Below are 26,132 nucleotides of genomic sequence, written 5' to 3' on the forward strand. Positions count from 1 at the left end.
TTGCTCAAAGGCAGGCCCAACTGCACCCATAAAAAAAAATCATGAACAAAATGTAATTGATGTTCACTGTGTTAATGTGCAAGCAGCTGTTTAAAGGCTCAGGCCTAGCAAAAACAAAAACAGAAAGCTACCCATAGTGCTACCCATGCGGACTGTTTTGTTATTATTTGCAGACTGAGATTTCTGCCACCACTTCAATATAACTGAGGTGAATGGTTCAGTTCTAGAAACTTTGCTTTGAAGATAGTTTTTATTGGAATGCTTTCTACCAAATAATAACAAACTATGGAAGGAGACTCAGGAAATGTTGCTGTTGTGCTTAATCTTTCACTACTGTGGACAACAAAAGTTTACATCCTACTTTCAACTGTATTGGAGTGGAGACATATATGATTAAACAGTATATCAAGGTATGATTATTGTTAAAAAAAAAATCAATCTGATTTCTATTTTATACAATAGCTGTCATGTGAATGACAGCATTCAGTTGCATAAATGCCACCACAACATTATTTTTATCACACGCCACAGGTGCGTAGTATAGTTTCAATCATTGTGGTGAAATCTCAGCATGCTGAACTGCCAACTCCGTCATTATACCACACTTTACATTTTTTTTTTACACATTTCACCCCACCATAGAAGGTATGGGTTGTATAAAACAACAAGTCACATTGAATTGAAGAACACTTGGAGTGATTGTCTGTGAGGAGACCCAAACAAATAGCCTTTAGTTCTAGTGAAAAAAAGTTACCAAATGCAGATATCACTTTACTAGAGTTGCTTTACTTGGTGCAATGTCATTTTGGTAATACCCAGCCCTAGTATAAATGAAACCAAGATATCACCCTGACTTTTGTCATGATTCTGTTATGTAATTCAGTATAAATTTACCCTCTTAACTGCCTGTATTTACTGGTCAGATCATTAGGCTGTTTTCCTAAAAGCAGACTAACAAATGCATTAATAGGCTGTACACCATTTAGACTACATTAAGCTTGCAAATTACTTAGCAACTCTTTTTACTATTACCATAAAGTTGCATTTCCCGTAGAATCTGTCCAGACGAAGTCCATTACAGTCCCGTCAGACACTACAGGACTGTGATTAGGTGTTTTTACTCCTTTGAGGAACTTGGTATAATTACTGCTCTTAGACAAGATCTCATCACAAAGGTATTTTAATGCCCGCAGTCAAAATCGTCTACCTCATCACTCCACGTAGACTGAATTAACAGCAGATGTAGTGAGACTAAGCAGATAACATCTCCATTCATTTAACTTTGTGCTATAAAGCGGAGGGTGCTTTAGTCACTGCTGTGGGCCAGAGCTGTATTTTGTCTTCTGTGGCATTTACACAGAATGGTGTATGGTTTTAAAAGCTGCCTTTAATCAGAGAGTGAACTATGAATGGTACACACTAGGAAACCTTTTTGGAGACCTTTTGTCCATTGTTAAGAAAGACAAATATCGTTGTCTGCGTGTGGCAGCAGCGAGGGCAGGAATCAACCGCTGCAGTTTCTGCAGTTGGTTAGAGAGACGTGGTGTGTTTAGGCCTGGGGCTGTTGACTTACCCCTGTTTGACTGCTTTGTTCTTGTTCACATCGATGGTGGTGATGGAGTGCTTGGCGCCAGACTGCACCTCCCAGTCCACCTTCCACTGGGCGTTCTTGGACTTGGTCTCAAGCAGGTTCACCCCTTTCTTGGCTTTGACCCTGCAGGAAATGGGCAAGGGAGAAAGAAAGGGACCAGTCAATTTTATTAGAGGTGATGATTTATGTGCGAGGTCAGAGGTGAGCGCCCTCTGTGTGCAGCAGTCCTCCTCCTTGTATTGCGTCATGGCAAAAGCAATTCCACAGATTAATCAATAACAGAGATGAATGAAGATGACAGTGCAATGATACATGAGACTAGAAGGCTGGGACTACTTCAGGTCACAGTGTCCACTAACACTTTCTGTAAAATCAAATCTAGCATGCTTTACTCTGCACCCACTGGGCATTTATACACTGTTATTAACCACTGACATCTGAGAGCTTCCACATCCAGTCCACATGCTTTGTGAAAACAAGTAGATACACAACTAATGAGGCATTTGATTTCATAGAAATAACATTAAATGATCTTAGATTTCCTAAAGGCACAATATCAGAACGCCTTATTGATTCTGATGTGAAATCCTCCTCCAGCCCTCCTCAGGGAGGGCATAGTGCACAAGCAGGTCAGAGCAAACTACAGAACAGGAGCCCTGAAGCTGGTAGGGGTTTAAATGTTTTGCCCAAGGACACTTCGGCAGTGAGGATGTGTGAACCTTGGAACCAAGCATACTCCCTGCAGCCTCTTAATATTTTAGAATTTTACAATAAGTAGCTAACAAACGGAATACACTGGTTGGAAAATGATGAGAGCTGCGACGTCTTGTTGCTGCGTGTATGTCTTAAAAATGTATTCATTACATCAAAATAATAATAATATTTACATTATTTTATCAATTTCCCCATTTATAAATATGCATGATTCACATGTAGTTGCACAACCCATTACTTGATATATACTGCAGATATGAATATTCATTCATTCATAATCCTTAACCGCTTATCTGCCCTCGGTTCGTGGTGGGCTGGAGCCGATCCCAGCTGACATTGGCGAAGGCGGGGTACACCCTGGACAAGTCTATCACAGAGCAGACACATAGAGACAGACAATCACGCTCTCATTCACACCAACGGGCAATTTGGAGTCACCAATTAAACCTAGGCTGCATGTTTTTGTACTGTGGGAGGAAGCTGGAGTACCCAGAGAACCCACGCTGCCATGGGGAGAACATGCAAACTCCACACAGAAGAGCCGCAGGCCGGAGTCACACCTACGACCATCTTGCTGTGAGGCAAGAATGCTAACCACTACACCACCGTGCAGCCCAGATATGAATACATCCTACATTAAATACAAATCAAGCCTTCTCTAATAGCCTATCTAGGGAGTACATAGCAACAGTGAGTCTAATACATATGTGTAATGTTCCAAACACGTACATTCTCGCTCACCAACTTGAATACATACCTAAAAAGTCTACAAATGCACACATTCATATGTATATCCATAACTTTGCAGTGCCTGCAGAGATTTTGCATATTGCATACTGAACATGCATGTGTGTTTACGGTGCAAACAAAAACAAATGGATACATACATTTTTCAATATCTGCACGTATGTGTTCCAAACACACACACACAAATAAATGTGTCCATGTTCCCAAACCCTGAGAGAAGAGAAACACTGAAGCTAAATAGAGAAAAAAACATGAATAAATAGGTTTGATAGAAGAAGAATATTAAAGAGGACAAAATGATGAAGTCCTGAGTATAATGCCGTTGGGACTTTCTGCTATGCTATAGATTGGCTGCTTCTATATGCAGCAAGTGCTTCGCCATTTCTTAAATAATGGTCAGGTCTTGATTTATAATGTTCCTATATAAGATATTAAGCTGAACCTGAAACATCACGATGTTAATATTAATAAGATGTTAAAACCGAAGAGGGTTTTCTGGTGAGAAATGGATACCTCCGGTTCATAAATGTTAAAACCATTTGTGAGGAAACCTTTGGGTCTGTATGATGTGCTTTGATGACAGTGCTGGTTTCCACCTTTAACCAAGAGGCTGTTCAAGTCAGTGAGGGATAATTTGGTAATTTCTGTCAGCTGGGTAACAAACGAGTTCTGGCAGCTGTCCTTTGTGACTTTACCTAGACGTGCTATTAAGCTGTCCACTGACAGAATACGAAACAGCAGAGAAGAAAACACAAAAACAAAAGCACTCTCTTCCCAGTTATTATTGTGATTCTGGTTATTTGACCACAGAGCCACGCCCGACTCCTGCACTGATGCACAATGGAGACGAGCGACCCACACACAGACATGCAGGGCCAATGGAGATTATTGATCTGATGGATTCATTTTCATGAAATACAAGACGGAGATGAATTATTAACATATTTTGCTTTTGTTTGTCTGCCTTGTGTCTTCAAGACAATTCATTATAAACCAGACGAGTTGGAAGTTAGGCCATACACTGTGGTCATAGGCTGAATGAAAAGGTTTTCAATCCTGTATTACAAACTAAATGATAGTGATATGGGCGGTACCAGACACTGCTCCAAAAGGTTGTCACATTGGTCTTAGAAATGAGTGCCAATTTGTGCTTTCCTGCAGGGAAAACTCTGGGGATCTTAATGATTTTTCCTTGTTTACAAGAAAACAGTGTCGTTTTTCTCTTCCCGCCATGAGATCACTGCATTTCCACTCCGACAAACAACAGCTTCCTTGGACAAACTCACTGAAAGCATTACCTAAATCATATTCTTCTCTCAAGTGTCTCATTTACATTCGACTGAAAGTTTGAGGCCCCTGCGACATCTTCCAGATCGTTCCATTTATTTCTTTGACAGATAAAAAATTCTGAAGTCCCGCTGAGGTGTTTCCATTTGCTACGCTAACCTGCGCCCAGTGCATCGACCACTCATCCATGATTTGTGAAAGCAATTGACTTTCAGCTGAAGCTGTCTCTCCTTCTTCAGCCAGAATATCACACAGCTCAAACACAATCTGTATTTTAATGTAATCACCAGCCTTCTCAGTTTGCTGATGCTGTATAGATAATAATAGAAACTATGCAAGATAACCATTAGCATGCCATTAGCCACTGAGCTAAAAGCTTTTAACATCATAAATACTCTGACGCTATGGGTCTCTCAGTCAAAACAATTAAACATTGAAACAAAATATATTGTTCGGAAAGCTTTTATCAAGAGCTGTATCCACAGAGGTACTCAAAAAACACTCAATAAAGCAGTTTGACCTCAAAAATCTGACACTGTGTGGCACTAAGGCAGGGGGAGTGAGCTGCTGCTAACGTTTCCTCAGCTTGTTTCTCTGACAACTAAAGACCATGAACTTTAGGAGGTTTTTACTGGGAGCCAAATTATCTGCAGAGGTCTCCTCCTCTTTGAATCAAATAGACCCACAGAATAAAACCAGTAAACAAACAGAAAGAAGCCGTTTCATGTTAAAAATCAGTGTTTCTTCTATGTTGTTCAGCAACAACGAAAGGGGACCTGACGCCATTGACAGGCAATGGATATGTATCTTTTCCTTGATTCAATTTACAGATTTCTCTGGTAGATTTCTCTCCTTAATGTGCCATGTCTGTTAACAAATCCTCACATCAAAAAACATGTATTTCACTTTTCCGATTTGTTTGACATAAACAGAGGAAGCTGTTCTCGCAGGTTGCAGCTTCTAAAGCATTGTTTCCTGTTATTGCAGCTCTTGTTGTCTTCTTTCATCAAATCCCAGACATTAGAGAAAATACAGTAATTATCTGATACAGCGCCGTCAAGGGGAGATGAAACAGAAATATGTAATGTTTAAGAAATCACCCTGATCAAGCGTGTTGCCTTTGATGTGAGTTGAAAAGGGGAAACATAATACCCTCAGACTCTCACTAAATGAGGTGACCCAGTTGCTACTTGATCACTGTATCTTGTAAAAAAAAAAAAAATACTGATCGTAGGAGATGATAATTATACATTATTGCAGGGCACAACCATTCCCAGTGCAGTAAGGATGCAACCCTGGTGAGTAATACTTGCATACATTCATTACCTGCACTCACCAGAAGCTTATAAAAGCCACTACATATTCATCATAATCTCTTTTGGAGAGCCTGCATATTGCACAGAAATAAACCAATGTTTTTAATCAGATGGTCCTTTCACAGACTCTGGTTCATTTTTTCTACACAAATGAGAGAGGATGAAGCATTACCCATGGGAGCACCACATGAATCGGGCTTCCATTGAACAGTGTTAATGCTGATTAATGAAAGAGCATTGCAAATGGAAAAGCTGTACAGCAGTAACCAGCAATAATACACGCCCAAATTCTCAGAATCTCTGTGAGCCCTGCTGCTGCTGCACAGGAAAAGTGGAGAGGCAGTGTGAGCCACTTCAGCTAAGACAGAGCTATTACTTACTCATTCCACACAGATGCCTTCTGCCATGGCAACACCTATTAGACTCTGAGTTGGCTGACGGACTGCTAAACAGGGGAGCTTTTGGTCAACACATTTCAGGCCAGATTTGTGAGCTGCCTGTTTCTGAGCTCCCCGGGGTTATCAAATTTAGTCTTGCATTTCGTGCTTAAATAAGCACTGTCCGACAGCATGAAATGACCAAAACAAAGTGAGATCAATCGGTGATCAATACCGAATTTACTTCAACAGCTGCTGGGATTTTGTAGTTTAATATCATTAATTCAGCCAGTGCAAAGTTTTGGAAGAAAAATACTTAGAATGCTGGAGATGTGAGATCATTTTAAACATCTATCTGTTCAATAAAATGCATTTTTAACTGCATAGCACGCGTTAAGGACATCATATATACTATTGTATTCAACAAAATGTTATTAAACTTATCTTTATCATTTTATATGCTCCAATTACAGCTTCCTTGTCTCTTCTTTGCAGAACATCTCTCTATGGCGTGCTTGTACTCGAGAGTTTAAATTGTTCTCCACTGGGCACAGAGGCCCATGTCCTCATGTCCTCATGCCCCATGTATGACATTTGCTGGCAGAAATCATGTCAACTGCCACGCCACACACTGTAATTTAACCTTAATGTCGGCTGTTCATAAATAAAATATGCAAAACCAGGAATAAATTAAATCATAGCTCCAAAGTCTTTAATTTTTTCCTTAATGGCCCTTTAAAGAGTATTTATTGAACACATTTGAACAGAATGTCCCCACAGGCAGAGCAGTCACAAAACTGGAATTTCTCCACAACCTATTAACACTGACTATAAAAATGCGTTTTTAGGCTTTATTCACTTTAAATCTTGACAGTGAAATAAAATGTTAATTGTCTAGGCTAGATTTGAAGGGTTCTTCAAAAAAAAAAAAAAACAGATCAGAATTATTATTTTTCTAATATATTTTTAATGCAGTGTAGGGAATTCAATTTATTTTAACAATATGATATGATAAATTATATATATATATATATATATATATATATATTTTCAAAGTAAGTTGGCTAGTTTTTATTGTGCACTCCGGGGGAAATCTATCACACTGGTGTTGGTGTTTATTCATTCCAAAAGTTTTATCTGCTTTTACAAATTATCTCTCCATATGCGTATACCTTGTAGGATTAATCTGAATGTTTATTAAAAAAGGGTCATGTGACAAGCCGGCGGTAGACGTCAGGGTACAGTAGCTGAGATGTACCAATTCGGGAGCAAACATGATAAAAGATGCCGCTTTTCGGAGTTGCATGGATGCTGGGATATAGGACGGTGCCTTATCCTGACACATAATGATGCACATTGATGGATGACGTGTTTCAAGACTGTCTGCAAGCTTTCCTGTTTTGATGTGCTTTTACACCACCAGGGTGACATATGCCTTAATAATGTCACAGAACTGACTTGAAGTCTCTGGAGAAATGCCAACTGTTGAGGGCTTCAACAACCCCCTTGTGCCCAGCAATATGTTGGGTATCATTCACTTCCTTTTAAAGAAAAGCGCATTGACCCAAATACATTTTTAGATTAGGATGTTTAGTGAGGGTCTGAGGCAATGTTAGAAAATCATGCTGGATGTGAAATCATTGAAAGCAACAAATTCAGTGTTTGCTTTCCTTGTTTACCAGTGATCTTTTGATCTTTATTGCTCTGCATTAGCAACGATTAGTGTCACTTTTGTATTCTCCAAATTGATAATTGGCCAATCTGAAACAAAAAGGGAACCTGGATGTTATGAATGAACTGAATCGGCCTATAGGAGAACTGGACCTGGACGTTCCTCAGTAAGTTTATCTTCTAAGATTATCTGCTATAGGGCCTTTCATCTACCTTGTTCTTCCTAAAAAAAACACGTCACTAACCACTTACAAATGTCCCTGGCACTGTAATGGTTTCCCAGCAATAGTCGACATCTCTTGAGTGACAAACATGGCCTCACCCTAAGATCACAAGCAGCAATCTTATCAATCGTCTCCAGCACTTTGATATCTATGGTGTTTATCTTCACAAGTAATCAGCTTTGAGGTTTTCTCGACAGCAGCAGGAGAAGTACAGCTGGAAAGCCAGACGGGAGGGTGAACCTGCCAGGGACAGACTTTTTAATGGGAGGCTCTGAAAATTAGAATATGAGAAGCTGGGGAAATATCACAGAACAGATTACAAATCTGAAACTGCAGCTGCTGGTTTGCACATGCTGAAATGATTTATATCTTGCCGGTGAGAATGAGCAATGCAGTCCAGTGATAAATATGTCTTGTACGAAGCATGGCATGGTTAACAACAGCACATTCCTAGATATTAACACCGGAAATTTCTTTACAAAACAACTAGACTAAGTGCCAACTATAGCTGTGTGGTTTTAAAGTCACATCAGCAGCACTTTGTTCCAGCTTACAGTGCTCTGTAATTAATACGAACAATAAAGTCACATTTCAACAGAAGCGATGAGTAAGCCAGATAATTATAGCAGCGATCCACCAAAAACATCTAATGCTGAGGTAAGATATTACCATGCTAAACACTGTAATTATAAAACTTCTTCTTTTTCTGTAGACTGATGCTTTTTACCCTGAAAGTTGGAAGTGTTTATGATGGCAGTGGCTCCTGGGTAGCTCTGTCTTCTTCTTTTTTAATGTGAAAATGTTTGTGGGTGACGGTTTTGCTTGAAGGGAATGAGGAGGCCTAAACTTTTAAAATTCTGCTCATTGTCTTTGTTCCAGAACAAGAAAATGAAACCGTTTTAAAGGGTAAGGCTGAAGATGCGCCACATTTTCCACATTGGTTCTTATTAAAGATGTAAATCTTAAAAAATAGCCCGCAAATATACATGTTTCATTTTCTCAGTAATGTCTTGAAACAGCTATACACTGTAGTTTTTATCAAACATTACTCAATCAGGACAAAAAATAGAGGATTTGTCAGGTACTATTTTCAGCTGTGGATTAATAGACATTTGGTGCTCTATTGAGTTAGATTTTCAGCAGCAGGGTGATATGTGTGTGGGACTGACTCAGAATGAACTCCAGTGCCCATGTTCATAGACATGAAGGAACATGTCATCCCCTTTTACCAGTGTGGTGCATGCTGAAAAGTGAAGCCAATGTGGAATTGCCAAAAACTGCAATACCTCAACTGGCCACTTGAGGCTGGTTCCAAAAGGGAGTCAATCCCCATAGACTCCCATGTTAAAATTCCAGGCTTTAAAGCAAAAAAAAAAAAAAAAACAACAAAAAACAAACACGTTTACAGCCTGGTACAAAAAAAAAAATATATATATATATTTATATATATATATATATATATATATTTTTTTTTTTATAAAACAAACTTTTGAATTATATTAAGACTTACAGTTAAGCATAATTAAAGGTGTGGATGGAGTTGCTGAATTTAGCTTGCCTCTCATCAAAACTGCTCCACAGCTGAAGTCACCCACACCCTTATTTTAGGCTCTTTGTAAAACCTATGACGGAGACTATATCCATATTTTACACTGTCTATGTTTATTATAATATTGTAAGAGTGTAGTTCTATGGCACAGAAGGAAAAGCTACTGGCTCTGACTACAAAAGCAAGATGTGTTTATTGGATCGATTCAGTGATATAAAAATATATAATATCACCAGGGTTATATTTTCATCTGATGAAGTCATCCTTGAATCACTGGTATTGATCAATTAACCCATAAAAGCCACCAGATGCTATATAGAAGATATAGAGAAGCATTCAACAGCTGATTCTATGGCTCTTATGGTTTGCTGAGAGTGAATATCTTCATAGGGCCTGAGGGAGCACAAGCAGAAAATTAAATATATTGTGATGTTACATGCCTGAACACGGGCATTATCTTTCCGTTTCTTCATCACATTCAAAGGCTGCCCAAACACGTGTGACAGAAATGCACTGGGGGAGGACTTTTTTTCCACTGGATTAACCACCGGCTGGTTCTCAGACATTTCCTTTGAACTACAGAGATGCGCCCACCGCTGTCACCTTATAAAGCTCAGGCCTTCATACTCTAAGGACCTAAACATGATGAATTGCTGCAGTGCCTAAACTAGGTCTTATCAACACTTATCTCCTCTCCACTTTTCTATGAACAAAAAACACACAAATAAAAACAGGTCATTAGTGTGATATTGTCATTTCTCAGAATAGCGATTCCGAGTATATTTCCTCAAAAAAAAGAAGGAATTTTTATAGCAAGCTCAAAAGACTCAAAAGACTTGTTCACTCTTGCATTAGCTTTGTGAATAACTTAACCATGTTCAAGTGTTTGCTGAATAACAAAGATAAAAGCAGTGCTTTTTAACCCCCGTCTGTAATGCTTTTATCCTACCAAATTAAAAACCATTACTGAAAATGATTGCGAGATCTTTTCAAAAATGTCATGCCTGATTATGACATATTATGCCTAATGGATAGGGCTTTTTTTGATTTCTTATGTTGCTGATATTTTGTACAAACTGTAACTGAAAGTTAAAGTGAACTCTTCACCATGTGATGTTGTGGTGCTCCGTTAAAGGACACCTTTGGTTTATCACAACCTGGGTCTTATTTTTGCAGTTTGGGCCATCATTCCTATATGTAATGATAAATGGTTATGGCTGAATGAAGGATTACCACATTTTGGGTGTAAATTTAGTTTAAAGTCATGTTTCTTGCCAGGTCTGACTTTATTATAACAATGTCTCAAATCCCAGCACTCATTTTGTTGAGTACTTAAATATTATGGCCAAAACTACAAAAAATAATACTCGAAATGTAATAAACAGTTCTGTCATAAATTCTCACCACTGCTGGCAAACAGTATAATATAACTTAAAAAATTAAAGTGTTTTTTGTCATTGTTGCCAATTCATTTTGAACATTTTTAGAAGTTTATACAACAGACCAAATGCCAGAATCATTAAAAGTCCTTCCCTTTGGAGTGAATATCAGTTACTAATTGTAACCCTTTTCCTCCAGGTACCATGAACGGTCAAACTAAATCTAGGACTTTGTCAGCACCACTAACACAAGTGAATTTGATGAGAACTTGATTTTTTTTTGCCTGACCACTCCTTCATTGCCTTTCTCCTCTGTGAGCTTCACCGAACACAACTCCCCTCTCTGGTTTATACATTTCATCAGGGCCCGACTACAATCCCCTTGTGAAATTATCAAATGAAACGACCAAGACCTTCCTCTCCGTCTGCCAGCCACAGACAGATTGGTCTCCGGTATTTGGCATTCACAAGTGGCATGTTATGCTGCCGAGTGGGACGTCGTAAACAAACATTTGATCGCGGATGGCGGTGACAACAGCCCACAGAACACTTGTAGTGCCACCATTGGTGAGCGAAGCCCTGATAGATGGAGTCGAGCTTCACGGTTGTCCCTTTAGCAATGCACAGATGAAGGCAGGAAAGTAAATAAACAACTAAAATGTCAGCACTTGAATGTCTCAGATGCATTAGCTGCACTCCCTTTTGCATTACAGCAGAAACGGGGCCTCACCCCAACAGCTAAATTTGTCCAGCAATGCCTTTTTTCCCCACTCATCTGAAGGCAGAAGCTCCATTAGTTCCTCTGAGGGGGCACTTTACAGACAACTTTGCCACTTGAGCTATTGCAAACACAACAAATCCCATTCCATGAAGATATGTATAATTCAAAATAAGTGCACATTTTTATTTGTCCTTGGCCAGTTGTGGACACGGGGCTTTTATGTGTCCAATGACATGTGATTCAATTACTAGGGCCACTTTAAAAACTGTTTGCTGTTTGACGGTTTTCAGAACCTCACTGAACCATTCAATCGACCTTCAAAACAAATACATGTTTTTCAACCTCCATCATCCAATCATCAATGTAGTTTAATCACCCCAAATGTATAACCGCAATTCAGTTTCACAGTAAGTGTTACTTGTGTTACAACATCTTCTCTTTAATTTATTCATTTTTTTGCTATTATTTATTATTCTATTTCTATATGTAGATATATTTTATAATGCTTTACTTTTTAATTAGTATTTTTTATTATTATTATTTTCATCTTTTTTATCTAGCTTCATTACTTATTATTATTATTATTATTATTTACTTTTGTTTTTATTTTATTTTATCTTACCTTACTTTATTTTTATCTAATTCATTTCTAACCTGCCTCCAGTGTTTCCTCACTGCTCGACGTTGAGATGGCGCTTCCTCAGTTTGTGTTTTGTTTATAATGGGTTGGGTTGGGTCAATGGTGAAGAATTGGGGTTGGTCTGTGGGTGTTGGGGTGGAGGGTTGGGGTTGGGCGGAGCATGTATACTTGTTTTTATGTTTTATTATTATTTTTTTAATTTTATTTTATTTTATGTGAAGCACTTTGTGTTACATTTCTTACGTATGAAATGTGCTATTCAAATAAAGTTTGATTGATTGATTGATTATTTCTTATTGACCATTTCTGGTTTTACTGAATAATTGTAAAGATTCAATAACAGATGTACTAAACCTGTAACACAGTAGTATCTGACTCATCTCAATGACTTTGGTGCTGCCTCATCAGCCAATCAGAGAATGGCGCTGAACTTGTAATCGGTATTGTGTTTCCTGTTCTGCCAGTCAAACATTTCTGTGATGTGTGTGTGTGTGTGTGGCTTTGGGGGTAGTAGTAGTAGTAGTTAGCATGAAAATAGTATTATGGCTCAGCATACCCCAAAGTGCTGTATGGAAGCAAAAGTTCAATTGAAAATGCAAAAAAAAAAAAGGAAAAAAAAGGATGTCACAGTAATTGCCACAGTGTTGTGACATTTTGACAAGTTTGACAGATGACAGGGAAATGCAGTGCAGACACACTGCTGTAATGAGCGCTTAGCACAAATAACAGACAAAAGTTGATGCTGAACACAAAAAAAGTTTTGTTTTTGTTTTACTGTAAACCTCCGCAATGCCATCTCCACTGTGTGTGTATGATGACAATCCCAGCACCTCGTGGGTCCTTAAGATCCCATAAGCCTCAGTAATGCTTGGCATCAGCACGAAAGAAAAAAAAAAATCATGCAATGTGCTCATCATTATGGCCCTGAGACAAGAGAGGTGTCAATGTCAATACGTGGGCTGCACAACATTGTCAGTCATGAAGAACTGGAGCAGCTATCACCACAGATGTTCACTTGGCAGAATGATGCAAAAAGACCCAATTCTCATTATGAGAGTCAGACGAAAGAACGCCCATCTGACAGTAAACAGAGCGGCCAGGCCATGCGAGAGGGCTTGGGCAAACGGGGACATTATCAGGAGACCCAGTAATTCAGTCATTTCTGACTGAAATAAAAACGGCAACAATGTGCACCACAGTATGGCCCAGCAGTCAGGATTTGGCCTAATCTGACAATTCAGTGGAGGAGAAAAAAGGAGTGGAAAGCAGGAAAATAATTTAGTTGTTTTGATGAGAGGCTTTTCTGAGCTGCATGGATAGATACTTATAACCACTGATCTAATAAAGCAACATTCAGAATTTTTTATTTATGCAGTGATAGCAACACAGTCAGGAAAAGCCAATGTTTGAGAATAAAAAAAAAGGAAAATCTGAATCCTTTTTTTAAGGCGAAACAAATATTTGCAGCCATGGGAATGATCTCTCAGTACTGAGTCCAGTGATGTCTGTTGCTATGGAAAAGATTCAGACAATATAATTACAGTGTACAGGAAAGGGTTTAAAGAGGCTCAGCGTTTTCTTCTTAAGTTTAGGTATCTTAGAAGTCTAAATGTCAGTTGTGTTCCTACTTGCATTGACTGGATTCTGGCTTCTTACGGCAAAACTCAATTACAGGCCTTAAAAAAGAGGCTGTTTGTCTCTGCAGCAGATGAAAAGGGTCTTGTGGGTGTTGTGGTGGGGTTTAGGTTAAAAGGGTTCAGGGGTTTACTAAGTCTCCCTCGGGCCATTCCAAGCTGCTGTGTGCAATCTGTGCATATGTACTATAGACTGTGTCGGCAATCATTTGCAACATTTGTCACCACAGATTTTGAACATCTGATGTGGTAAGAAATGTGGATTCTTTTTCCTCAAATAGGTAAAGGGAATGAGAAAGGCACACAAAAGCACTACAAGCTGCTGCGCATCCAAGGCCACAGAATCAGCAAGACACCTCAGCTATAAAATATTTTTCATTAAAAAAAAGACATTAAATACAGAGAACATCTTTTTCTGCCCCAGAGACAGAAAGATGTTTGTTTGGACTGGTCACAACCTGTCAGATTCAGGATTTTTTCTTCTCTATTCAAGAGACATTGACTTTTCTACTATTGAACATGTGGGTTTTCATGCGAAGTAGCAGAACAGATGGAAATGCACGACCTGCTGTATGTGACCTGATATCACAACATGGCTAAACTGTTACAATGCAGCCACATCTTCCTGCAATTGGCCAACATGTTGCTTCGAGCACTGTGATAACACTGATGTTCATGTTGTGATTAGAGGTGACCTTGGCAAACATCCTGTCTATGGTGCTCAGACTGTCTTGGAGAAAAACACATTAGGCTTTAACCATGTTTAATTTAACTCTGGGGGGATGTGTCTAAAGGGAAAATGCTGTTGGAAAAAAGCCTTAGAACTGCATAATGCAATTTAGCTAATAACCGGCTTCTATTGCATTGTAAAGACCTTTGATATTTGCTTCTAGTTATATCACAACGGAGATAGACTACATACAGTATGTCAGAGCAGCGACTAAGGATTATTTTCTTTATTGCTGGATGTGTTGGACTATTTTTTGACATAATTTGCTCCATAAAACGTCAGAATATTTATGAAAATTGTCCACAAAGTTTAAGATGATGTCTTAATATTGCTTGTAATATCTAACCATCAGTTCAAAACCTAAAGTGCAATTAAATAAATCAGAGCAAAGAAACAAATTGTCACATTATGTGAATTAATAACCTGCATACATTGCAGGCTTTCTGTTAAAAGAGTCAGCTGTGCTTTGAGCGAAAAGCTAAGGTTGGCAGGCTAACATGCTGCAGGCATGTTTACCATGTTAGCATTTTTGTTAATTAGCAGTTAACGCAAAGTAGATTTAGGGCCGATGGGATTATCTTTAGTTTTGCAGGCATTTGGTCCTACGATAAAGTGTTGGACAAAAAAAAGACATTGACCTGATGATGGTGTAAGAGGAAAAGTCAAAGGATCTACAAAGTTATGACAATTAATCAGCAGGAGGACATAAAATCCAATAACATCACAACTCATGAAGTAGTTGTGGAGGTTTTTCACTTTCTGTACAAAATGGCTGGACCATCCAACCAGTAGTTGTAGAGAAAATTCAGACCGGATTCAGAACGTGTTTCACCCTTCTTGCAGTCAGCGCAGTGTAGGCAAAAATATTGCACAATTGCGGTTTGTGCCACCGTGTGCAATAGATCTGATCACAAGCTGTGTACCGGCAAGAGGTAACAACATATGCACAGATTGCATTGCAGTGATTGGCTGGATCCAGAAGTAAGACTACAAATGGAGAGCTCTGTTCATGGAGCCGCTCTGACCACAATCAGTATGAACAACCAGACCTTCGTGGAGACCGTGTGTGCCATTTGCACCTTGCTGACTGTACTGATCACATGAAGCATGAAACAGGAAGGAGTCGTCCACTGAGCCATGCTGAGATAATCCAGTTGACAATACTAGGATTATGAAAGCTCCTGCCAGAGCCACAGAAGACATTATGGGACTACTTTGTCAGTCTAGGTGACGCTCCCCTCAATGAATAATCTGATCTTTATGTCTAAATGAGTACACTTTGCGGTGTGGGGCAGTACAGTAGATAACAGCAAAGCAGATCTTCAGATTTACTTGCATCATTGGAGCAGTTATGTTTAAAATATAAAGTCATAAACACTCTGATGGCTAATGAACTGATCACCAGATACCGATTTACTGCAGATAACATCAATGGATTGTTGTCAAAAGGCATCTTTTTATACATGTTGCATGAACTTCTCCACAGTCCCTTCATTTACAACTTCTAATGTATTTATCAAAGTGAAGACAATTACATTTAGTTACTGCTATCAAGGCAAAAAGGTGTTTTGCATGCTGCACGACAAATAAATCTAACATGGCCTTTCAGTGTTCCAATAACAAGGCAGTGCCAGGAGTTAACACGTTGAAGACAAATCCTGACACATAACCTGAGAAGTAGCATGCCCTCCCTTTGTGTGCTTTTCCCTCTCACACACACGGGATGCACATGCAGCAGCATGGAGGCGACAGCATTGGCCGGGAAGGCGTCCTTTCGGAGGACAATTATTCTAAGTAGTTTTCCCATCAGCCAAAGCCATGAGCAGAAGACCCTCGGGTGAGCCAGAACCTTTCTGAGGAGGCAATCGGGGAAATAGCCACTGTCCAATTTATTTGATAAGGCGAGTAGAGCTCAGACCTGCCAACAGATGCAGAGGGGAAGGAAATTGGGGCCGTGCTGTAACCTAGTTGCTGACATTTTCAGAGTTCAAATCACTATGCATACATAGTGATTATAATAATATTTCAGCTAGTGTTCGGGGTAAATAGTCAAAGTTCAGGGAGCAATGCATGACTGTTAGCTGTTAGTATACTGCACCGACTAAGGGATCAAGCAAAAGTATGGGTTACTACTAGTTATCGGAGCACGGGATAAGGAGGCTGCCGCTTGTGAGCAGCAGTGATTACAACATAGTGAAAGTGGACAACTGAGCCTCCCTTCAAGGTACCGACAATAGCAGATTAAATTCAAAGATCTTTTCAAGCAGGGGGTGGTGTCAGCGCTCCTGATGTTCTCAACTTTTCCCCCGAGGAAATTCTATTTCAAATTGGACAGCTTCGAGTAAAACTAGCTCTCTCTGGGGATCCTCACCCACACAGAAGCTAGTGTAAAAGAAATGCTATCCTTCTCTGGGGAAACACACACACACCAACACACACACACACACACACACACACACACACCAACACACACCCCAACACACACCCCAACACACACACACACACACACACACACACACACACACACACACACACACACACATAAACCAATCACTAGAGAGCATAAAATACTCCCTTATAAAGATTTGAAATGATCTTACTGTACATGGACTTTTAAATAAATACAAATGCATGTGTTACGGGTTGTCACATTAAGCCATGAAAAGATTATTAATGCATTATCAGAGAAAAATGCTTCAATTTTAGCAATCAATTGACTCTGTGCTAAGTCCCGCCCACGAACGCAGACTGGCCAATCATATCGTATCATTGGTCTCTAATCAAAAAGAGTTTATTAGTGGCAAAAGAAAGCACTTTGAGTGGACATAGTTGACTAAATAGTTATTAAAGTTGCCCTAAACACTGTGACATTCAATTACATAAATTCTAAAACTTCCTGCAGATACACACCTTAAAAAATGGACATGGGGACATGTCAGTTTGATACAAAACAGAAAAAGGATGCTAATCTTTAAAGTCACTTGAAGAGATTTGGCATTTCTGACTTTGGTGCCAATTGGAGCTGGAAATAAATAAACAACCCTGTAACATACTGCATTAGAGGCTACAACCCTGCTAAATGTGTCATTCTTAACAAATATGATGTTATGCAGCTGCAAAAAAATGAGAAATTAAAGATATATATATATATATATATATATATATATATATATATATATATATAATATGATATATCATTAAAAATCTACACAAAAAGCCATGAATCGATAATACCTTGGTTAAGAGAGAGAGCCAAGAGACCCGCTCATCTCTCATTTGTATGTACAGAAGATCAAACAGTCTCTTAAAAATGACATGAGGCATCTCAAGGGGTGTATTTTGTAATGAAAGTTGTTAAAATTGTCATGCTTCCTTTTGCCTTTTTAAAATTTTATTATTCAGGCAAACTGTGCAAAGAATACACATTAAAAGTTTGCAATTCTTGACAGTTATGGATGTTAAAGTCACACTGAAGGACATCCAGAAACAAAAGTTAACTACCTGTGATTTGGGGCCAACTTAGGCCATACAAAAATATAAAATATCTCTTGAACTGAAGACATTAGGATTGTATTTGGACATGATGAAAAATGGACTACATTCTCAATGAGTATAATATCTGAGAGGTGTTCTGGACTCTAGCGGTCATGCATTATCAGTCGTTGAAAGAGATTTCTCTTCCTGAAAACTACTCAAAACAGTCCAGGCCATCTCTAAAGTATCAGTTGATACTATGTACAGTAAATGTACAACACACATATTTTCAAAGGAGCCCGGGAAGAAAAGCTCCTCAGAAGCTGAGGATTCAAATAAACCAAGAAACAAACTTAGATGATGTGGCTGTTGTGGCTCACAGGGTGCTGTAAACCAACTGTTGAGTGTTTCTTTAAAGTTTCTTCACACTCTATGGCACTCTTTCAAGTGATGAATCTCAGAGAAAGCTAACTCTGTTAGATGATCAATGTCCCAGACAGGTCATGTTGCAGACAGGATAAAAAGCAGACAGAGCAAAAAGAACCCCCGCAGATTCTGAGTGGACTTCCAGCTCAACCTACAGCCAAGAAGAAAAAAACATCCATCTCTGATTCACACAGCAACATGCAGCCAGCTTTCTTGTGCCTCTACTACAATCGATTTTCAAAACATCTTCGGTAATCCGAGGCAAACAGAACTCCTCCGACACAGCGCTGGCAGCAGCCTTCTGAATGATGTCAATTATCCTGCAACAAATGACAGCAATACACCTGAGAACAGCTCCGAGCTATCTGACATACCCTTACCTTGCACATCTTGCTCTTTCAAATGCAAATACGCCTTTATTTCCCCTAGGCACAGGAATTCCTCCCTGTAAATCTACTGTATATCAAATTGGTAGAGAGAGAGAGAAATCATTCAAGAAAGAAGCATGGGTATACATTGTAAAGTAGCCAATAATCTGCCCAAGGTGGAAAAAATCTCCACCTGAACGTCATTGAGATGCCTATGAGCTTATGCGGAGCTGCCTGCATTCTGCACAGAACTGAAGATGGGATGCTGTAGGAGAGGAGTGAAACCTTCTAGGAGTCCCTCAACGTGGAGTTTAAAATGAAAATGGGAGACACCTGGAAGAGCTATTTGAAGAAAGATGACATTACAAAGAAATCACATGGCCATAAAGCTGTCATTATCTGCCAAAAGTATATGCTGGCCTGCGTCCCGGTAGACAGCTAGTCTGTGGAAGTAGTTTCTTGGCAGAGAAAACAACTGCGTCTGTTGATTTCTTTTAAAGCCTTGTAAATTTCTCATCTCTTCCATAACATCCCACTGACTGCATAAAGGTCTTGCACCTTTTCAACTCTGCCTGTCCTCTTTGCTCTTGACAACTCCACCAAGGGTTTATCCAGTCCCAAGCACTGACTTTCTTCTAGCCCCTTACTGAATGAACATCTCTCGATTTCTTATTACTTTAGTATTGCCATGGGGCTGAGATGTCATTCAGTTTGCCCACTGCACTAACAGGACTACATTCCTAATCCTGGATATAACTCCTTATTCTATCTTAAAGAAACAAAATAAAAGATAGATAGAACATATTTGTATGGTTTTCTACTTCTGTAGCCAACCAAATGAACAAAGAGTTTTAAGGTAAAAAAGTTTCATAAAAGTTCACTTACAGTTACTTACAGTTAATATAAGCCTTTTTGATTTTTTAAAAATATATATTATTGAGCCATGTGAAGAGAATCCAGGACATGTTTGTAATTTCACTGTCTGACCTTCACAGAAAATCCACAGGTTTTTGGTATATTTTCATTCTCTCGTCAAAGCTACCAGTCATTGGCACAAAAAATTTACTTCTGATCAGGCAGTTTAATCAGGCCTGCCATTTATTCAGATGCCTAAAATACCACAAAGCTTTGGGAAACTGATTGAGGTAAATGTAAGGTGAGGTGGAATGGATGAGAACTACCCTGCGGCATTTTAGAGAGATGATTCAGAATACCTAAAAAATCAAAAGAGAGAAAAAAATGAAGCAAACAACTGACAACAGTGTGTAACAACGTTTCATCCCACACTGCCTTCTTGACATGCAGTTCCACTACATCATTAGTAAACAGCCAGCATGTACTCTTTACAGACTGCTGTCTGAACTATCTTCACTCTTTATCATCAGGAAATGTGCAAACTTTAAACAGAAAAAAAAAATGCTTCAAAAGATTGTATCCAAACATTCCACACCTTCAATAAATACACTGTTAGCTGACACTAGACTGTAGAGGGCAGTGTCCTGTGGATCACAAGATAAATAAAAGAGAAATAACAGAACTGGAACAGACAGGGCTGACATGGACTGCAGCAATTAATTGAAAAACTTGAAAACATACAACCTCATCACCCAACTATCCATCCAACCCAAAAACTGAATCCCTGTTTGCTACGATAAGGCGGCGAAAGGCTGTGTGACAGTTGTAATTGCCTCTCACACGGCCACTAGGAAATAGCTGTTAAACCAAGAAGACACCCTCCATATTTCATTCATGCGTGCAAGCAATCGGCCTGGCACAGCCGAGTGAAACACTGTAATTCTGATGCTTTATTGACGTTGCCTGTGTCTAGACCTCTGAATCCATCGACTTCACAGAGTTGACTGATTCGTCTGGCATCATGATATGAATCAGCGGCTTTCTCAGTCAAAAAAGTTAATGCAACCAACATCAGTGTCAACCTGTGCATTCACATAAACGCTATCAGTATTGCTCGACATCGTAGTTTGTTTTCACTTTGCTTGAGCGGTGAACTGGCCTTCTGGCATACAGATCATAGGCTCCACTGTAGCCCTGCTGTTGTGGCTGTGAAAAGGATAGATTATTTTAAACATCACAATGCCCATTAAAATACTTATTTAACGATCCGAATTGAATAATTCGGCCAAATAACATTGGGAAAGAACTGCAGGATTTAATTTTATCCAAATTCAAGTTAGAGCTAAACTGGAAGTGGAGGTCTCTGTTGAGTGGTTATTAAAAATGGTATCCCCTCCTCCCCACAGATATTGATTTAAATTTGTGAAAAGTCAGACAGATGATGGTAACGAAGTGCAATCATTCACAAATTCTGTCTAATATTGGACAATTATTGATACCCGGGACGCTAAGCCACCATGCTCGAATGAATCATCCATTGTTTCATACAACCATGGTGGTACCATGTACTGTTCAATGAATACATGGTAATTGAATCGGCACTGGTGCTAGTGACATTAAAGGTCTGTGAGATGAAGCAATGTAACCTAATAATGTCCAATAATAAGACTGTCCTAGTGTTCAGTTCACACATTAACACAACATTAGGCATTATACCCATTTAATAGCCTAAGACCAGCCCATTCATCCCTCCTGTTGTGCCTTTATAAGCCACCAACTCTGTTTGCTCTACCTCTAATGACTCAGTAAAATTAGCTAATATTTAAACTGTGTTGTATTTAAATGCACCTAAACTGTTTGCTAATCAGCTGGATGAAAATTACCTTTCTTAATTATGGTGTATTCAAAATGTTGACTTCATGAACTTACTTACTTATAAATACTGATACAGACTTCTACAAATTGGATAATAAAGTTGGAGGAACAGATTGTACACTTACTAAATATCCTTAGTAAATTTAAAAGTGCTACAGCCACAATTGAGCACTTGGATGAAGCGTGGCAGTTCAAAACCAGCTCTACATCTGCTGCCGGGACATCACTTTCTTGTGTTGTTGGAAGGTTAGCAGTGAAACATAACTTCTAACTTCTAAAGTCAATTTGGGACAAAGCAGTCCACAGATACAGTACACAGGCCACTTCGGATGACTCCCTATGGGCATCTCATTAAAATGCAAATAGTGTGATTGTGTACTGCTATCTCTAAAAACCTTTCCATCCCTTTCCTCTCCTCTCCCTATGCATTTCGTTATCAGGAAACATGCATAATGATAAAATTATCTAGATTCTAGCCAGATCCCTGCCATAAAGATACGCGGAAGATTTATGCTGAAAAGGCCTTTAGGTCTTTAACAGACACACCTTGAAACTAATCTATTTCTGGCTGTTTTATGGTAAATTAAGTCAGATCACACTTCCTGTACATTCACACGAGCAGTGGCTCGGTACAAATAGCCCTCCACTGCTCGCCGCGAGCATCTTCACAGTATAACCATAGTTGAGTCTTTATCCTTTGCTCAAGGGCAACTCAGCTCATTCATTTGGACACTGCTACAAGATCTACACTAATGTTGTTCAGACAAAAAAATATACTATATTTATCTTGAATTACTTTTTTGTGCCTAAGAAGCTTGATAATAAAGAAAATGTATACATACATTATATTAAGGATGCCACAAGCTACAACTTGATATGGATTTTTTAAAAAGCATGCTAGTACTGCTTTATAAATGAATAAAAAATATATAAAATATTATTTTACAATGTTAATATGAAAAAAAGCTGTTCCTTAATATTCCATCTCCATTTTCATAAAACTCTGCTCCTTCCCTTCAGAGACACTCACTCTCCCTCTTTGCCTTTATTGCCCTGAAGCTTTCTCTTTGTCTTTACTGAAGATGCTAAATGTTGGAAGTGGTTTCTCCATTGGCCTTTTGCTCTTCAGACCTCCTGGTGTTGTGAAAAACGGATAAATTTAGCTCAGTTCGCAGTGAAAGAACAGCATCACTTTCCTCAGTGCCTTGAATCAATCTCTTTCTCTCTCTCACACACACACACTTTAAAAGCAATCCAGCAGACAAATGTCTCAACCTAAATATTGCTATTGATTTATTGATGTTAAAATCCTATATGTAGCATAAGTACCAGCATTTCTTCCTAAAGGGATCAGTGCATCAATTTTCTACGATATGGACAGCTTTCTGAGCTTCCACTAAATCTGGATGTTCCATCTCGCTATCTCATATACCTATCTTAACTGAGTGAAATAATTCTCTAGCTGCTGTTGACAGCCAAGGACATGAGGGGGTTGCTTCCCTGTGGCAGTTAGCGCTGATGAAAATTGTATTATTTTTGTGCAGTTTATATAACTTCTCCATCCATCTTTGTGTGCACTCTCATTCCTCTGCCCTTTCACCAAAGAGCAGAAACAATGATGCCGGATTTATTTCAAGAAGATATTAATGTCAGGTTGAGCACTTTTGAAAATCAATGAAATATCAGATTCTGTCCTCTGCATACTGAATATGGCAAGTATGAAAAATAGCAAAAGAGTGACAACAAGAAAACCAGTGAAAGAAACAATCTTTGTCACATTTTTGACCGCATCTGTAAGAAGTTTAATGTATTCTTGCTGGCATTCATCTTGGTATTTGCACACAAAAATACATATTCAATGGAGCATATAATGGAGTTATAAAAGACTATTCTGTTTTAGTCAAAGCACAGACTCACTTTTACTCTCCATTTACCTTTTCGCTTCAGTACACATTCCATCCCAACATGCAACAGTGTTAAATTTGCACCTTTACCTGATACAGCTGAAGGCTTCTCCATGTAATCAACACATGGTTGGAATAGTTAGTACAACCACCAGGCTGCTAAAACATGGCCTTTGGAGTAAATGTCGCATGAAATGGCAATGCTATTTGGCCACAGCTTGTACAGACTGGCTCCTACAATATTAATGTTTCATACAAACTGCATGGAAATTAAGGTCATCTTTCTAAAAGGGGCACTTTCATTTCATCTTTATCTTTTTTATTTATTTAGTTCGACTTGTGTTCGTTAGCATATGGTACCGTTACTGTAATGTAGGACTTAAGAACCATTCACACCAAGAACAATAATGATAACAACAACAATGTGAGTGTCCTCAATAAGAATAATGTTCTGTAAACAGCGAAACCAGACCACCACCAATTAGCTTCCATAAAAGGGTAGTTAGAACGGTCAGATACTCTTCCACTTAATTTAGAATGATTTTTAAAGCAGTGTATACCTGTATGTACAGACCATTAAGTCAGGGTAAGAGTCCAAGGTCTAAGAACAAAACACAGTGAACATACTGTAGCTTTTTCAAGGCAACAGGCATGCAAGGGGTGTAAGTGGTGAAATGGTGTATTTCTAATCTTTCTTTTAACATTTTCTTTTTTGTTTACAGTGTGTTTTTTTCTTTTTTGGAATGAGAGACAAAACGCACAAAATACGATTGGTGGAAAGATTGTCTGTAACCTTAAATACAAAACAAAGCAACAACAGAAAGAACCAGGAATGACTTATGAGCCACTGGACTGTGTTGATATCAAGATTTCATTTGTATTGTCAATACCAGTATATCACCACACCCCTACTCAGGAGGTATCGTCAAGATGGCAATACACTTGATTACCAAACATCAGACCAAAAAAAATTAGGACCTTCAATTTGGTGGCGACTTGATCTGGTGTTCCAATTCCTGCTAGGAATGGAAATAAAGTGCCAGTTCTGAAATGGTTCCAAATTGTCAAATCCATGGGTCTCATTATGTCTCCAACCTTCTCAGTTCCTTTTATAAATGCTGCCATGTTTGACAGTTGTGCATTGCAAAACAATGAAGTCAAACTTGTGCATGTACGCTACGAGGAAGAAACGTTCCAAAGTGTGGCTTCCTTGAGTATTTTGTAGCAGACTGTCTGACCAGTATGACTGATAAGAATGAAAAAAAAAAAGACCTTGGCAATGGTACATACAGGCTAAGAGCAGTGTGATGGTTTTTGAAAGGACATAGCTTAACCAGAAGTGGACACACTGCCAATATAATGGCAACACAACAGACACAGAAATTCATTTCCAAAGTGTTCCTGGTATAAAAGCACAGGAGGAATTATTATCAAAGGAACAAGTCACCTACTGTCACAGCAAGGTCAGCCAGTGGGGCATCTCCCAAAGAGAGGCTATTGAAAATATCGTGGAAGAGGAAATATATGCATGGTTTATTATTTTACCACCAAAGCACAACCTTTATCATTGTAAAGTCTCTCTTACTTGATCATTATCAGTAATATTTCAACTTTCTTTGGCAACATATGCCAAATGGCCTCCTAATAAACCCCATTAAAGTGAAGCAAACACAAAAGGCCAGGAGTGAAGTGAATCATCTCACGTCACACTGAGCATGTAATCATTACAGCCCTAGTACTTTCACCTCTTCACGCCTGGCTCTAATACTCGCCGACCTGTCCTCATGTCAACCCCACCTTAATGTACTTCCCCAGGCTCCATTTAAATCACTCCGCTCCAGTTCCCTCCATCCTCCAGACTCTTCCCCCCACTCCGCTTTGTCTTCTTCTTGTTCTCTCACTCTTCCTTTTCTGTCTCCTCACCCGGCCACTCTAATTGCCTTGCTTTGCCAAATGAGCCAACCAATTGTGCCTCCAGTTAAAAGCTGATGAGGAGTCTGCCCTATCCAACCCTCCAACTCGTTGGGCTTGGGAAGCTAAATAAAGAGAGAGAGGGGGGAGTGAATGAAAGTCGCTGGTGAATGCAGATGCCATCTCATCTGTCTGTGATGACAGCCATTGCCTGCGACAGGCAGCATGCAATCGTATTCCAACATCCCACGAGAGTCAGATTTCTGGCACCCACATCTTTGCAGTTTGGAACCTCATGTCAGTGTTGTTTTCATGGATCAACTGATGTGCATACTGGGTTACTGATACCTAGGGGGAAAAAGAAGCTCTTTCTTTTTCTGCCTTTTACACAAGTCAAAGATTTACAATAAATGCAACTGTCTCAAACGGTATTGAAAACTTTGCTGAAGGGTAAACAGTGAAAAAGGATTTGAAAAGCAGAGAAAACAGTTTGACAATGTTTAAGGCGCCTAATTGAAATGCATGAATAACCTATGTGATAAACAACCCTGTGCCCCTATCATCTCTCAGGGTCAAAAGCTGCCTAACTCTGAAAGTAGAAAAGTTCTTGAGATGACATTTCACACATTCAGTTATATCTGGCAGGAAGTTATAATAAAAAACTGTTGAATGCAGACCATTAATTTACAGCTGCTTTATCATCAGAGAGCTGCTTGTTTTCGCTGCAGCAGAATGAAAA

At 39.0% G+C, this 26,132-nt stretch overlaps 1 protein-coding gene across 3 annotated transcripts in view; it reads right to left on the minus strand.

The window, feature by feature from the left end:
- The window catches only part of tmem132e (transmembrane protein 132E), a 358,154-nt gene that overhangs the window by 61,449 nt on the left and 270,573 nt on the right, over positions 1–26,132 (minus strand). For all 3 annotated transcript variants that reach the window (XM_059351344.1, XM_059351345.1, XM_059351342.1), the window contains exon 3: positions 1,574–1,714. In XM_059351344.1, the coding sequence (XP_059207327.1) occupies positions 1,574–1,714 (141 nt within the window). The remainder of the gene's footprint in view (positions 1–1,573; positions 1,715–26,132) is intronic.

The sequence above is a fragment of the Centropristis striata genome, chromosome 15, assembly GCF_030273125.1.
Source record: "Centropristis striata isolate RG_2023a ecotype Rhode Island chromosome 15, C.striata_1.0, whole genome shotgun sequence".
Classification (NCBI taxonomy): domain Eukaryota; kingdom Metazoa; phylum Chordata; class Actinopteri; order Perciformes; family Serranidae; genus Centropristis; species Centropristis striata.